Genomic DNA, 16,269 nt, shown 5'->3' with positions numbered 1-16,269 from the left:
GGATTTTGGTGCCGTGGACGACGCTGAAGAACAGACTTGGGCATGAGCGCTAGTGATCTCAGATAAACTGTCAGAAGGTCTGGAGTGAGAAGAACGATCTGCAGGTAACAGAGGAGACGGAAAGGTGGAAGACACACAGTCAGGAGGACGAGGAGATATCTCAGAGTGTGAAGTGGAAAATAAACTAGAAGTTAACTCTTCTTTACTTAGTGTGTGGTGAAAGTCAGGTGAGGGAGATGTTATACCTTCATGATCTTCTTGCTCAAATAACTCACTAGAGCTACGAAACAGGACTGGACCAAGATTCTGTAGATCATCTAAAAGGGTGTCTTTCTTTGAACTAGCTTCTTGCTCAAGTGTCTCAGGATTTTCCTCAATGTTCTCCAGAAGGTTAGGGCTGAAATTCTTCATGTCAGTGGTTTCAGGATGTTTGCCTTCATTAAAATTATAAACACACTGATCGACATGTCCAAGGAGGTTCTCCTCACCTTTCTCATCAAAACACTCTCTAATATCTGTTACAGTGAAGGAATGATGAAGATTATTTACATCCCTTGAGAGGTTCTTTTCAGCGAGAGCATCCTCTTGGTCACATGACTCGCTTGTGTTTTTCATACTGTTACCGGGGAGAGTTTGGTAAAGATTATTTGCATCATGTTTTGCATATGAAAGTCTGTCCTCTCTCAGGAGGTCGTCTTGGACAAATGTGTCACTAGTGTTGAGCACAGAGCTATGGAGGAGGTTTGGATAGCCATCTGAGAGATGTTCTCCTCTGTGAATACCTTCATGACCAAATGACTCATTTGGGTTTTCCACATGATGTTTGAGAAAAGGTGGAGAAACTTGAGGATCTCCTGAATATGAAAGGAGGTTCTGATTGGGACTGCTTTCTTGGTGAAGTGTCTCAGATATGCTCAAGGGGTTTAGGCAGAGACTCTGCAGATTTAACAGGTTCTCCTGACCACCTTCTAGGCTGAACATCTCACTTGTTCTTTGCTGGTTATGAAAGGTGATTGATGGGTTCTCCTCTGAGGGCCTACCCTCTTGGTCAAACACTTTACTAGTATCTGGCTTGTAGCTGTTAGGAAGGATTGAGCCTTTATTCTGTATGTCACCTGTATCAGCCAGGAGATCACTAATATTTTCAACATGATCTCCTCTTAAATTTGAGGAGCTTCCCTCAGTGGGTGTATCTTCTTGACTAAATGGCTCGTTGGCATTTTCCACACTTCTACCAAGAAGCATTTGATTGAGATCCTGTCTCTCGTCTGTTTTATATAAGAGGTTGTCTTCTCTTCTCCTACATTTCTGACTGAAGGTCTCACTGGTGTTTCTCAGGATGGTTTGGTTGAGATTCTGAAAACCATGACTCTCACCTGAGGGGCTGCCATCAGAGCGGGTCTTAACCTGTTTCTCCTTAATGTCATTCACAACTGTTAAGAAGTTTCCATCCGGGATGAACTTCTTGTCTACTGACTTGACTTCATTTTCCTGTTTAGTGTTCTTCATGATCTGATGTCCAGTACGAGCGTTCACGTCATCTCCGTGAGTCACCTCAGATATTTCCAGTATGGCTTCAGCTTCTGACACTGAGCTTGTAGGTTCTTCCTCATTTGGTGTGGATGTTATTGGGGTTGGAGAATTTTCACACTCTGTTTTTAACCAACTTTCAGATTCAGCTTCAGTAAATCCCTCTGAAGTCTCATGAGTCTGTTTGATGCTGGAATTTTCCATCTGAGTCGTTTCCTCCAGTGTGTGTGCTTCGTTAAAGGAATTCTGAAGTACAATTCCCAGAATTCTCTCTGCTCTTTCCTTTAAAGTCTCATGTTTAGGTTGGACTTCACCGGATGTGTGTCTTGTTTGGTTAATGTTCTTGTGCACTGAACCTCCTTCTGTAGCCTGTTCAGTGGGTTTGTGGTCACGGTTAGAATCAGAGCTGAAATACTGGACGTGTTCCTTTTCAGGAGGAACAATGAACTCGACTTTGATGACCACACAAGTTGCATCGATGACCACGAGACCCGTATTTGTCTCATTTGTGTTATTTTTTGGTTCTGATTGTTCACATTGACCTTTCCTGTTAATACCTCTGTCTGGTTTATTTATTTTCTCCAGAACACCATTAGAGCAGTGGTGTGATCTGGGTTCCTTCCATAAGGGAAACTTCAGTGTGGTTTGGTGATGTGGTACCAGCGGTGTCGTGGATTTAGAAGACACAGCAGGAGTAATATTGTCCTTGTCCTTGTTAGAGTCTGTGTCTTCACGTTTCTTTTTGTGTCTTTCCTCAGTACTCTGCTTTCTCAGTTCCTCTCTGCCATTTCTCAGTTCCTCTATGTGTTTAGAAAGTCTTACATTTCTGCCACTCTGGTTTTGATGTTCCTCTCTGGGTTCTTCCGGTGTAGGATCTAGGTTAAAAGAGGTTAATGATCGACGTGAATCAGCTTCATCTGCCAGCTGGACTCCTGTAAAAGTTGAGTCTTTAAAAAGAGGAGACGATTGGCTTTTAAGTGGTTCATCATTAGGAGAACTGGAGAGACCCATGTGAGAAACTAAACAGAACACTGTTCCTTCACTTCTTCTTCTTCTTCTCTTGGGTTTAGTTAGTGTTATATCTGAATGCGATGTCTGATACTTCTCATGATGTCCTGATGATTCTGGTGTGAAAACATGTTGTTGGTTCTTTATCTGCTGCTGAACCAAGGGCCAAAGTTCCTGTTGATGTTGTGTTCTGGCAGGACCTGGAAAGGTAACGGTTCCTGGTGTCCCATCACCTGATGAGCATCGTATATGTTGTCTTCTGTCTGAGAACGGGACAGAACAATGTTCCATTTGTCTTATATTATGTGGTCTGCATCCAAATCTGTTCTCCATACTGAGGACTGGTTCCCTCAGCGTTCCCGTTAGTTTGTTCCAGTCGGGTCGAAAGGTGTATGGTGGAGGTGGTGTGTAGTCTGGAGGTCGGCTCCAAGAAGAACTCAGGACTTTGCTCTCGGCTTGCTCATTTAACATTTTCCCAGAAGAATCGTGTTTCACAGAAGTGTACGGAGGAGGCTGGTGAGATGTGACAAGGTTAAATTTGTTCTCTGAGATCTTTACACCGGATCTCTGACTGGATTCTGTGCTGATTGATCTGCTTGCAGAACCTGATATCCTCTCAGCTTTCAGTGCATTTTGGATTTCGCTCCACATCTCTCCCTGAAGACGTCTCCTCCTGGAGAGAGAGTTATAATAACACCGCCTCGCCCATTCCTCCAGCTCTCTGTAACTGTTAGCCCCAAACCCATCTTTATCCTTCTCTTGTCTGTAGTGTGTGGTAACGGGTTGCCACTGATTACTCAAATCCCCTCTTTTCACCATCATCTCCTTCTCTCTTCTTTCCCTTTGTCTCTCCATCAGACTTCTCTGCTTTTCTGTCTCGTGATCAGTAAACTCAGGACACCGTCCACACTCAGTGGTCCAGTTTACTTGGTTCTTTACGCTTCTGGATCCTGCTGATTCCCAGCTGATGGGTTCTCCGAGGCTTCTGTGATATCTGAAAAGAAAACGAGGAGAGAGATGACCTGGTGAAGTTTGGGACAGTGCCAGAATAATCAGTGTTCTAGTCATTCTAGTAAAAATACTAAATAGTTATTAGGAGACAGAATGTACTAAATATTTTCAGGTTAAATTTACTTATAAGGTCTAATCTAATCTAATCTAATCTGCTTCTGGGATCTGACCAGGTTAATCACTTTGTTTAGAATAATTTGTAATCCCGAAATTTTCCTTTACGTTTTCCAATGTCGAGTTTTTCATCATGCCTCTGAACGGATATCTCAGTTCATTTTTATTTTATTTATCGTCTAAGAGCTGTATATAAATGAAACAAGTGATACAATTAAAGAGTCTGTAAGTAAATTATATGCTGCTTAAAATAAGTTCATATAAAAGTGCAGTTTAAAATAAAATACACCAAATAAAAAAACAAACAAAAAAAGAATTACAGCAAGAAACAAGAGCTTTGCAATACTGCCATCTAGAGGATTTGATGAGTATTATCATTTCAAGCTGGAAAATAAGCCCCGGCTCAGTTCAAATGGAGCCACTGAGCCACGCCCACTTGATCAGCAGAGTGGGCGGAGTCATGTTGAATTTCTCTATTTTTTTATTTTATTGTATTTTACGTTGAAAGGCAGCATAAGGTTCTAAACTTCACACACTGCTGCTTTAAAGGCGATTAAGTGACTGGTGTTAATGTTAATGTAAATAAAATGTCTAAACATTTCACTGAAATAGTTTTAAAGTGTTTTAAAGTGGGTTTGTTTCAGATGCTAGGATTAAATCATGTTCTCACATGAGCTTCAGTTACTAAATGATGAGTTCATGACTGAGAACCTTTTCTAATTCTGAGTTTTAACGTTTAGAACGAGATTAAATGTTGTTCTAGTAGAAAAGTTAAAAACTAAAGAGCGTTACGTACGTGTGTGAAGACGAGCTCCATCCTGGAAAAGTTCTGTATTTATCACATCCAGAGAAGTTTCTCTCTCTTCTGTCCAACAGTTCCATCAGTTATGCTGATTTCAAAATGATCAAAAATTTAAATTTACATTCATTTATTTAGAAGAAATTCAGAATACACACTACTACACAATAATATCACACAACATACAAACACATCACACGAGCAACATGATAAACAAATAACAGCTTTTATACATTATAAACAATGTGTAGTGAAACTCTTGTTTATTCAATCTATATCTAATCTAAATCTGACAGTAAACATAAGGAAAAAATTCATCGTTTATAAAGGAATAAAGAACACAAAAAAGGAAAAAGGTGTAATAATCAAATTCACTCATTTGCAAAAGAGTAAATACACTCTATTCAGCTATAAAGTCAATAATTGTTCTTTAAATTATTATTATTATTATTATTATTATTATTATTATTATTAATAATTTACATTTAGGTATGTTCTATAGAAGCATAAATATTAGGACAACATTCCAAATAATGAATAACATTACCCTTCTCTAAATAAAACTGTAAATGTTAAAGACATTAAATAGACAGTTTAAATAATATAAAATTTAAATATAATTGTATATAAAATAAGATATTGTGTAACTGCACTCAGAGAGAATCTGATTAAATAATTATTTACCTTTACACACACACACACACAGAGTAAATCAGCGTCTCACACACTCACACGTCACACACACTCACACACACGTGCTGTTCAATGTGAAGTCCAGCAGCTCATCATGAGGAGTAATGTTTTGAGATTCTCCTGTTTTCACTGTGACTCCGCCCACTTTTCATTTACAGTCATCTCAGGTTTTTATTCGGTGTTAAAACTCCGCCCTCTTGCCAACATGTTCATGAGGAATGTAATTAAATTGAACAAAGTTGCTGTTGTGAATGTAAACACTCCCAGAGTCTGGAGGGGAGAAAGAACCTAACACACACACACGCACACACACACACACACACACACACACACACACACACACACACAGTAATGTGTAGATCAGCAGGTTTTGAAAGTCATGGTTTTTGTTGAAGAAACAAAGCGGACTCAAACACACTGAGCTCAACACCACGCTGCAAAATCCTCCAACACACACAGAATACAATCACTACAGCGCTAATGACCACATTTTATTATAATATATAATTATACATTTCTAAAAAATATATATATATACATCAGTGAAATCATCTAACATGACTGAGTGGTGCAGATTTACAGCTGGGCACTTTAGCACTTCTTTGTGTGTGTTTGTGTTTGTGTGTGTGTGTGTGTGTGTCTACAACTTTTTAATAATTTTTAATAAAGTCACCCCCTCCAGGATTGAATGATTTTGTGATCGCAGAAATTAACACAAAATCAGGGAAACTGCGATATTCAGGGGAGCCACAATTTTTCTAATTTATCGCAGATTTTCTGAAGATTTGGGTAATGTGACGTCATGACACGCATTCAGCCAAAGCCCTCTTCCATTCACGCGCGTAGAACATGAGTACAGATAAAAGCTCTCATTTACCAGCAAACACCACTGTGAAAGAGCAGAACTATTCCCTGCGATTACGATTTCAAAAAAAGTGAAAACATTTTTTTTTTTAAATCCGAAGCAAAAGCATTTTTGGCTGCAACAATCACAAAAAACTTCCTGTACGCACTGTAAAAGAACACAAGTCAGTAGGTGTGTCCTAATTTTAGTTCCTGTTCCAGGATTCAGTACTTTACTCAGGAGTTTGCTGTACTGAACATTGCTGATCGATTAAACACAAAAATAAGAGATTCTCTAAAACCATCTAACATCTGTGTTGATAATGAAGCGCTTTATATATGAGACAGCAAAGAGTTGAGTGGGTGTATGTAGATGCATAAAAAATGACATTACCCTTGACTGCACATATTATGTTATTCTATACAAAATATATTTCTTTGAATTGCTTTATAGAATTTTTTATTTTCAAAAAAATGTTTGGATTTTTGAATTATAATATAAACAGAAGAAGAGTTTCAGTCCTCCATCATGTTGTTATTCTCAGTAACTTTCACAGTTCCTGCACAGGAACAAAAACTCATCCAGGAATCATGACGTTCTACTTCAGGACAGTTTAATTTTTTACCAGAAATAATGCAGAAAAAAGAAGCGAAAACCCACTCGTTCATTAGAGTCTTTAATTTCACACAAAACCAGAAAGTTCAGAAACTGAATCAGAATCTGGATAAATTTCTGTAGAAACACCTGAGGACTTTATTCTTCAGATAAACATCGTCAGTGTGTGAAAATAAACTCAGTACCGAGTCACACACCGAGTTTCAGTGCTGATGATAAAGATCTGTGATTCAGAGCGAGCTCTTTATCTGAAACTCTGCAGCGGAACAAACAGGATTGAGTCTGTGAACAGAAATCAGAACATCAGCAGAAACACCAGGAAACAGTGTCACACTTTTCTGGCCACAAGCTTCAGAATCTTAAAGCTTGCAATTTGATTTTGTACCTCAATACACCACTTCCTGAAGGTTAAACAAAGTTCTGAATGCCATGTCATATGCTAAGCCCTGCTTACACACACACACACACACACACACACACACACACACACAGAGCTGTGATGTCAGGCCTTCCTCAGGGTTCCTGTGTTCTGCTTAGAGTGGCTCTGTAAATGTTAATATTTTTTTGAGCGTCTCTGTGCACAAGTTCCACGCGGAACCTCTGAGGCAGCAACGTGTTGTAGAACTCGTGTGTGTGGTGCTCTCTGCGCATTTTAGATGAGAGATAAACCACAGCGCCACATTTACTCAGATGGACCAGAGTGTGGAGAAGCAGAGGGAAAGTCTCTGGGATGTAGACAATGTCGGAGCCAAGCACCAGATCCCACTGAGATGAGAACCGGTCGAGATCACGACCCCAGAACAGCGGCAGTACGGTGGGGGGTCCGGCGGGCCAACCGGTCAGCGGCGTGTTAGAGTCAATGTTCCTCACAGTGTGGGGGAGAACCTCAGGGAGATCTGTCACTGTCACACGCGCACCTGCAGAGACACAACACTACAATAACACTACAGCCAGACAGACATTAAACAGGTTCCTCAAGGGTTCTTTAGATGGTTAACGGTTCCTGCTTTCTAAGTGGATTCTTCTGCAGCCTTTTCTGAACAGGAGACTCTGTGTTTTGAGGCTCTCCGTAAAACTGTTCAGGTGTTCCCTAGAGGGACAAACCGGAGAACCCTTTGGGGTGGTAGAAATCATTTTCTAAGCCAGACAGATAAAGAGATAGATATAGAGAGAGACAGATATACAAAGAGACAGGTTGCTGAGCAGAAATGTGAATCAGTAGTGTGATTAAACAGTCCCTCTAGGCTTGCAGGAATTAACGCAAAATCAAGGAAACGCCGCAATATTCGGAGGAGCTGCAATTTTTCAAAAACTACAAGACGTGTCATGTGATGTCACATTATTAAACTCACCTAATCGAGCAGCCAGGATGCTGACCAAGCCGCCGCCCGCTCCCAACTCCATCACACGCTTCCCACACACTTCCACACACTCCCGCTCCAAAAACTGACACATCTCAATCCCCTGAGGACACACACACAGTTAAGAAGCAGGGTAGGTGTCTCAGGTTTATTTTTTCTCTCTCTCTCTATATATATACACACACATATATATATATACACAGACATACACACACATATATACATATTATATTATATATATATATATATATATATATATATATATATATATATATATATATATATATATATATATATCTCCATCCATCCATCTTCAACCGCTTACTCCTTTTCAGGGTCGCGGGGGAACCTATCCCAGGTTCATTTTCTCCCTCTCTCTCTCTATATATATATTTATACACACACACACACACACACACACACACATATACACATATATATATATATATATATATATATATATATATATATATATATATATAGATAGATAGATAGATAGATAGATAGATAGATAGATATATGATAAATCTGAATGAATGAGTGATTGAACAGATGATTCAGTTAGTTTTAGTGATCTGTGAATCGAATCACTAAAAAGAATCGTTTGGAGTTATCTGGCTCAAAGGTGAAGTTTGAGAATAAAGAGCGTGACGTCATGACGCAACATACATCCCGGAAGCGGCCCCAGCATCATCTTCTTAAATAATAGTAACAACAACAACAACAACAAAGCAGCTTTCCCAGCCTCTACATTGACCTTTATCGCGTGTAGTGAATGAAATGGTGCTGATTAAAACTCACTGCGTCCCACACTGACGCTGCGACTCCCAAATTCCCACCGAAAACCTCATTAATTATACATTTCTGACCGAAAAATGTAAATGTTTTATCTGCAGAGAAACTGTCTTTAAATAAATGATCTTCAGCGGGAAACACTTCATTCGAGTCTCCGTCCATGGATGAAACACACTGAATGACACCACAACAAATGGATAATAAAGAAATAAAAGTCCTGATGTTCTGTAGTATTGTACTCCTGCTTGGACAGTGCGCGTGCGCGAACACTACGCACGCGCGGTAACACGTGCTTCTGCTTTCATTTGATCTGTTTATGACCTCTTGTGTATGCGCGCGCGCACACACACACGAGACCATTATACATAATCACAGTGAACTATTAAAATAATATTATAATCTAATGTCACACTAAATAAAAAGCGTTCGTTTGTAATTCAGTGTGTGACCACATGATGGCGCCAGAAACAACCTGAAACGGAGAGATGGCGCTCATCACTGAGCAACAAGCAGGCGTTAAATGTTTCAATTTATTCATTTTTATTATCAAAAATAGATTAATTCGCTTGTTTCCTGTGCAAGAAAGTGTCTTTAATGAGAAGTAGGCAAACAAATCCAAGATGAGAGTCAAGAAGAAGATGAAAACAGGCTTAGGTCAGGATATCAGTAAACAGGATATGCTGGGCAAAGGCAGAGCACATAAGTCAAGGTCAAGGTCAAACCAGAGCAGTGATGTTAGGAATAAACAGGCTTGGTAACATCAGGTGCACGAAAACAAGCAGAGTGTGATTTGCCGGTGAGGAGATTCAGGAAGAGCTTGATCTTCAGCTGCTCAGATATCCCTTCACAGCTATTGAAATACAGAGAACATTGCAAGAAGAACTCCTTACACTGAGATGCATCAGCAGAGAACTTGTCTGGTGTCGGCTGGTTGTCGGAACTGGTGTGTGGAGTGACGCGGTGCAGGCAAGAGCTTGAGAAAGGAGGTTAACTTTGGCATCGAGGTCAGCCAAATACTACTGCTGCTGCTGCTGCTGCTGCTACTACAGCTGCTCTCCCATCAGCTTCTGTCAGCCGTGAGGGCGTGCCGTGAGGGCGTGCCATGAGGGCGTGCCGTGATTGTGAACAGGTGTGTATGATCAGTAATTGGGTGACTGTGTCAGTGCATGTCTTCTGGGCGGCCATGCTTGTAGTCTACGGTGTATTCTCGGAAACGGAGTTTGTTGACTGAGTTGACCTGACACACACATGCACACAGACATGCACACACACACACAGGTGTGCACACACATGCACACACACACGTGCGCACACACACACACACACACACACACACACACACACATGCACACTCACACACACACACACACACACACGCACACAAACACACACACACACACACACACACACACACAGCGAGGCCACTGCATGTTAACAGTTTTGGGTTTCTTTGAGACTTGGTTTTGTGGAACAGATATGACTTTAAACTTTTTCAGGTTTAAATATTAGAGTGTGTTTAAACAGAACTTTAACTGACACACAACTGGGTTAAAGTGTCATTCAGGGACATTATAATAACATGATGACTTATTATACACGTGCGTGATGTGTTTATTTATACTGATTTAAATCTGTATTTAAAGACAAGAACTGATTGCACATAAACATTTATTAATTAAACTCACCATATAGGCACTACAGCAGTTATTTTATTTACCATTATTACTCTTTAATTAGTTTAAAAAAATCAACAAATTTCATTGCTAATTCTCTTTCAAAGTAACAATTTATTATAAGGCATTAAAAAGTATAAAAAGTTCAGCTGATGAGTAACAGTACAGTAACAGTAATGCTACAATTATACTACAGTAAAAACAGAGTAACACTACAGTGTCACTATAGTAACTACAGTAACAATGACACTAACAGACCTGAGTGACGTGAAAGTGTCGTATTTAAGCACCAGTACCTGGACATTAATATCATCACATGTGTAAGTAAATAAAGTGCTACATGAAGGCCATCATCTGATTTCAGTCACATGTGAGATTTAGACACAAATCACCTCTAGTTACAGAAATAAAAAACAACACATTTTAAAAACAGTTCAAGGATCAGCTCACAGCTCCACAGAACTCTGAGGAGCTCAGAGGAACTCAGAGGAACTCAGAGGGGCGTGTCCACACAGGAATTATTCATCTGTCCCTGAGTGTTTCCTTCATCTCCTCTTCTGTTCCTTATCCAGAAGACAAGATGAAATGATGTCTGTAAAGAGCACCGTGTGAGAACACACACACACACACACACACACACACACACACACACACACAGAGTGCTGGACTGGAACACACACTCTCCACAGCTGTTTTCTGCTTTGTTTCTCCTGTGCAGATGTTTTCACACTGCTGTATGCAGAGACTCAGAGCTCGATGAACTGCAGATTAATTTCTCTGTCTGGAACCAGGATGGTTCGGGTCATGGGTCGGACCACACAGCTGCTCGGATCCGGCTTTACGTCAAAATGCAGTAAAATCTGGAGTTGGAAGGACAGAAATGCATTTGATTCCTGTGGAATGAAACTGAATTAAAATGAGCAGAACAGAGAGCGTAAATAAATGAAATGAACCTCATACCCGACTGAGGGCCAGGTACAGCTCCAGTTCTGCAATTCTGCGGCCGATGCAGCTGCGTTTGCCAACTCCGAAGGGAAGAGAGGAATACGGGTGATTCCCTTCATCACGACTGATCCACCGCTGTGGCATAAATGAGTTCGGGTCGGAAAACTGAGCCGGATCACGTGATGTGGCGTAATGACACAGAGTGATGAGCGTCTGCAAACAGGTAAACACACATTATAGTGGAGGGAGGGGTTATAATAGAGGGTGGGGTTATAATAGAGGGTGGGGTTAAAATAGAGAGTGGGGTTATAGTGGAGGGTGGGGTTATAATAGAGGGTGGGGCTATAATAGAGGGTGGGGTTATAGTGAAGGGTGGGGTTATCATGGACAGTGGGGTTATAATAGAGGGTGGGGGTAAAGAGAAGGGTGGGGTTATAGTGGAGAGTGGGGTTAGTAATAACTTTATTGTTATTATCAATTTACAGATTTATAATGAAATAAGATCTCTGTGAATTTTCTGGGTTAAAAGTAATAGAACATGCTTTAACATTAAAATACCCATAATGCACTGCAGAAGGGTCTAATGATGTAGTATAGCAGGTAAAGAATACCCATAATGCACTGTGTACAGTTTTTGTAGCCTGTATAGTGATTAAAGCATGTGAGTTTGGGACACATCCACAGTGGAGTGATGATGTGAGGGTGCATCGCTGTACATTAGTCATTCTGTTCCAACATTAGGGTAGTGCACTACATGTTCAGGTGAAGGACACAGGGAACATTTAGGACATGTATCTGAGGTGAACTATAGGCCAAGTTTTAATAGTATCAGATCTCTGATTATTTACTATGTGTAGCTATTCTGTGCAATAATAAATACACCTACTTTTTTGGGAATGACGTAGCCTCCGACTGTAATATTCCGATCTGTGATGACTCGGGCGTTCCCAGGAATTACAGGATACAGCCTGTTTATATTCAATAAAATACTGAGTATTAGAATCAGTAACCTGACATTTCCGTCAGACAGTCAGAACACACCATACTGCTCTCGGCCAATCAGAACACACAGTACTGCTCTCGGCCAATCAAAACACACTGGATGGCCTGATATTAGTGAGGAATGATAAGGAGAATTTACACAAGAGAAATATAATGGAATAAACCTCTGAACCTGGTGATTTCTTTAATGACAGCCTTCATCAGAGGCATGGCCGCTACATCGGCTGCTGTCGGGATTCTTCTGTCTCCCAGAACCTTAATGACCTCTGACCTCAAGGATGCCTGGATCTCAGGATGGCGGGAAAGTTCATAGAGAGACCAGGACAGCGTGCTGGAGATCTGAGACAGAACAGAAGTGATGAGGTGAACGTGTGTTAAAGTGCTAACGTAACCGCAGCTATGAGTGATAATAAATAAATAAATAAATAAACAGTGACTTTACCGTGTCGACTCCTGCGAGCAGCAACTCTGTCACATTACTGTACACAGATTTCATGGGAATTCCAGCCCGAGAAAGGAAGTAGGTCAGATATCGCCCCTCCACTTCCTGTCCGCGTGCCAGCTTCTCCTCTTCCTCTTTAAGGCGCTGGTCTATGTGACCTTTCGCTGTGGAAGAGGAAATGCAGCCGTTTACGCGTTGTTGTAGCGATCAGCTCGACACTGGAGAGTTTAAATCACACCAATGATCAGCGTAAACATTTCGGTCCTACACTCACCGAACTGGAACATGTAATCCCAGCACTGACAGAACATTCGCCATGGTTTAGGGAAAAGCCGATGGAGCCATGCCGGCATTGCCATGGTGAGCAGTGTCATCACAAACATGGTGTTAATGGACTGGATAAAACGTTCTGTTTCCACGGGAACCACTGCATCCAAACAGCCAATCCTGGACTCGAACAGTACCGAGGAAATACCTGAGACAGAGAGAGAAATCTCAATTTAATCTTTATTTAATCTCAGCAGTATATAAGAAGAAGAAGAAGAAGAAGAAGCAGCAGCCTTTATTTGTCACATCTACATTACAGCACAGTGAAATACTTTTCTACGTATATTAGGAAGTTGGGGTCAGAGCTCAGGGTCAGCCATGATACAGCGCCCCCTGGAGTAGAGAGGGGTAAGGGCCTTGCCCGACCTTCTGATCAGTAACCCAGAGCCTTAACCGTTGAGCCACACACTGTGTGTGTGTGTGTGTGTGTGTATGTGTGTGTGTGTGTGTGTGTGTGTACCTTCGAGGCCGAAGCGGTAGAACTCTGCTGCGATGTCACTGACGACTCCATGAGGATTTTGTTGTGTGCGTAGTTTGAGTTTAGTGATCAGGTCGGTCACTACAGCGTTAAGTGTGCTGTCATATGCCTCCACTGATTTGGGACGCAGCATGTGTTTGGCGAGAAGACTGCGTATTTTCTGCCACTCCTCCCCCTCACTGGCCACGCCCAGAGACAATACACATAAATCAATCAAAAATTAAAGCAGTTACATTAATAGTTTTAATAAGGTGTGTGTGTGTGTGTGTGTGTGTGTGTGTGTGCGCGCGTACGCGGTCAGCAGGCCGTATCCGTGTCCTCTGTGTTTCCTGTAGTCCTTCCAGGAGGAAATGTCTGACCTCATCGGCGTGTGTCCTTCCTGTCTGAGCACTTGCTCTATCAGCTCCGGTTCTGCGACATGTACCGTCAGAACCGGACCGAAACTTGCCTTCCACATCGGCCCAAACCGGCGCCGACCATCCACCTGTGAACAAACACACACTCACTGTAGTGCACATTTCACTCAGTAGTGCATAGCCCTACAGATTCTGGATCAGAACATGACACTTCATGTTCAGGTGTGCTCAGGCTTGTGTGTGTTGGATCATGGGTGTGTGTGTGCTCACCTGCATTTCGTGCAGTCTGGACAGTCCTCGGTTTGCCAGCAGGTCCAAGATGAACCTGACTGCTGACGGTCCAGGCATCTGATCCAGAGTCCTCACCTCTGCCACAGGTTCCACCCACTTAATCACCGGGGACACGCCCCTCCAGGACACACGCATCATCTGCTGCATCATCTTCACACTATGTACTTACACTTCACACACACACACACACAAACACACACACACTATCTCTGATGGGATGAGTGTATCCCCCACACACTCCCGCTCTGTATTTATAAGGCACATGCACACACTCTCAAACACTGCCCACCCATTACTGAGAGAAAGGGGGCGGGGTTGTCCTGGAGGTGTGGCCAATCAGAATGCAGGCCTCCGGCAAACCCCTGAATTCTGAGCATGCTGTCGGCTTTCTAATGAAACTCAATAAATATACATAGAAATGAGACAGTAACATGAATTAACATCTGCACTGCTGAATTACATTAAAATCTGCACCACTGAATGTACACCTGCTCTGCTGAATTAACATCTGCACCGCTTAATTAAATTAACACCTGCACTGCTGAATGAACATCTGCACTGCTGAATTAACATCTACACTGCTGAGGTAACATCTGCAATGCTGAATTAAATTAAAATCTGCACCACTGAATTTACACCTGCACTGCTGAATTAACATCTGCACCACTGAATTAACACCTGCACTGCCAAATTAACATCTGCACCGCTGAATTAACACCTGCACTGCTGAAGTAACATCTGTACTGCTGAATTAAATTAACACCTGCACTGCTGAATGAACATCTGCACTGCTGAATTAACACCTCCACTGCTGAAGTAACATCTGCACTGCTGAGTTAAATTAACACCTGCACTGCTGAATGAACATCTGCACTGCTGAGTTAAATTAACACCTGCACTGCTGAATGAACATCTGCACTGCGGAATTAACATCTACACAGCTGAAGTAACATCTGCACTGCTGAATTAACACCTGCACTGCTGAATTAAATTAACACCTACACTGCTGAATTAAATTAACACCTGCACTGCTGAATTAACACCTGGCCTGCACTGCAGAATTAACTTAACACCTGCACTGCTGAATTAACATCTGCACTGCTGAATTAAATTAACACCTGCACTGCTGAATTAACATCTGCACTGCTGAATTAAATTAACACCTGCACTGCTGAATTAACACCTGGCCTGCACTGCTGAATTAACTTAACACCTGCACTGCTGAATTAACATCTGCACTGCTGAATTAAATTAACACCTGCACTGCTGAATTAACACCTGACCTGCACTGCTGAATTAACACCTGCACTGCTGAATTAACATCTGCACTGGTGAATTAACATCTGCACTGCTGAAGTAACATCTGCACTGCTGAAGTAACACCTGCACTGCTGAATTAACACCTACACTGCTGATTTAAATTAACATACAGGACATAAACACTGAGTAATAATGTAGTTAATATAACACTGTATGTTATGAGTTAATTAAACACCAACAAAGTGTTCATTTTAACCCTGTAGGAGATCCCTGACTCTGCAGCACACACACACAGACACACACAGACACACACAGACACACACACACACACATACACACACACACACACACACACATGCACACACACACACACACACAGAATATAGATTTATACAATATCCAAAGATCCAGGTCAGACACACAAACTGATAACGTCTGACCTGGATCTTTGGATTTTGTATAAATCTATATGTTGTGTGAATGTGTGTGTGTGTGTGTGTGTGTGTGTGTGTGTGTGTGTGTGTGTGTGTGTAGATTAACTTTATCAGCTGTGAGAAGTGTTAAAGCTGTAAAGTGCAGACTCCACCGTGTGTGTGTTCAGGTTAAAGAGTCGGCTGATTAGGAATAGAGCAGTGTCATTACATCATTACACAGCTCCTTACACACACACACACATACACACACACACGAGCAGACATAAGGATCTGCAGTCATGTTAGACACAC

The 16,269-nt window shown here is 41.5% G+C and overlaps 2 protein-coding genes across 2 annotated transcripts; both read right to left on the bottom strand.

Moving 5' to 3' along the window:
- Positions 1–6,369: 6,369 nt before the first annotated feature.
- LOC128625243 (EEF1A lysine methyltransferase 3-like) lies at positions 6,370–8,992 on the bottom strand. The gene is made up of 3 exons (XM_053653429.1): positions 8,777–8,992; positions 7,967–8,078; positions 6,370–7,531 (listed from the first exon to the last, which is right to left on the bottom strand). Exons 1-3 carry the CDS (start codon positions 8,930–8,932, stop codon positions 7,128–7,130), a joined length of 672 nt encoding a protein of 223 aa, XP_053509404.1. The 5' UTR covers positions 8,933–8,992; the 3' UTR covers positions 6,370–7,127.
- A 1,465-nt stretch (positions 8,993–10,457) lies between these two features.
- LOC128625019 (25-hydroxyvitamin D-1 alpha hydroxylase, mitochondrial) lies at positions 10,458–14,934 on the bottom strand. The gene is made up of 9 exons (XM_053653017.1): positions 14,264–14,934; positions 13,931–14,121; positions 13,620–13,816; positions 13,107–13,307; positions 12,833–12,996; positions 12,563–12,729; positions 12,275–12,356; positions 11,404–11,601; positions 10,458–11,303 (listed from the first exon to the last, which is right to left on the bottom strand). Exons 1-9 carry the CDS (start codon positions 14,432–14,434, stop codon positions 11,190–11,192), a joined length of 1,485 nt encoding a protein of 494 aa, XP_053508992.1. The 5' UTR covers positions 14,435–14,934; the 3' UTR covers positions 10,458–11,189.
- Between the last annotated feature and the right edge of the window lie 1,335 nt (positions 14,935–16,269).

The sequence above is a fragment of the Ictalurus furcatus genome, chromosome 21, assembly GCF_023375685.1.
Source record: "Ictalurus furcatus strain D&B chromosome 21, Billie_1.0, whole genome shotgun sequence".
Lineage (NCBI taxonomy): Eukaryota > Metazoa > Chordata > Actinopteri > Siluriformes > Ictaluridae > Ictalurus > Ictalurus furcatus.
Note: the sequence above shows the minus strand (reverse complement) of the source record. Positions and strands in the feature narration are given on the sequence as shown.

What these genes read in the sequence shown, in the direction of transcription:
- LOC128625243 (XM_053653429.1), bottom strand. Translation starts at nt 8,932, where the DNA reads ATGGACGGAGACTCGAATGAAGTGTTTCCCGCTGAAGATCATTTATTT. An exon ending in CAGCGTCAGTGTGGGACGCA is followed by an intron (nt 8,079 to 8,776) that starts GTGAGTTTTAAT and finishes GTGTGTCCTCAG; the next exon opens with GGGATTGAGATGTGTCAGTT. An exon ending in CATCCTGGCTGCTCGATTAG is followed by an intron (nt 7,532 to 7,966) that starts GTGAGTTTAATA and finishes GTGTCTCTGCAG; the next exon opens with GTGCGCGTGTGACAGTGACA.
- LOC128625019 (XM_053653017.1), bottom strand. Translation starts at nt 14,434, where the DNA reads ATGATGCAGCAGATGATGCGTGTGTCCTGGAGGGGCGTGTCCCCGGTG. An exon ending in GGATACGGCCTGCTGACCGC is followed by an intron (nt 13,817 to 13,930) that starts GTACGCGCGCAC and finishes GGGCGTGGCCAG; the next exon opens with TGAGGGGGAGGAGTGGCAGA. An exon ending in TGTACCTGGCCCTCAGTCGG is followed by an intron (nt 11,304 to 11,403) that starts GTATGAGGTTCA and finishes TTCCAACTCCAG; the next exon opens with ATTTTACTGCATTTTGACGT.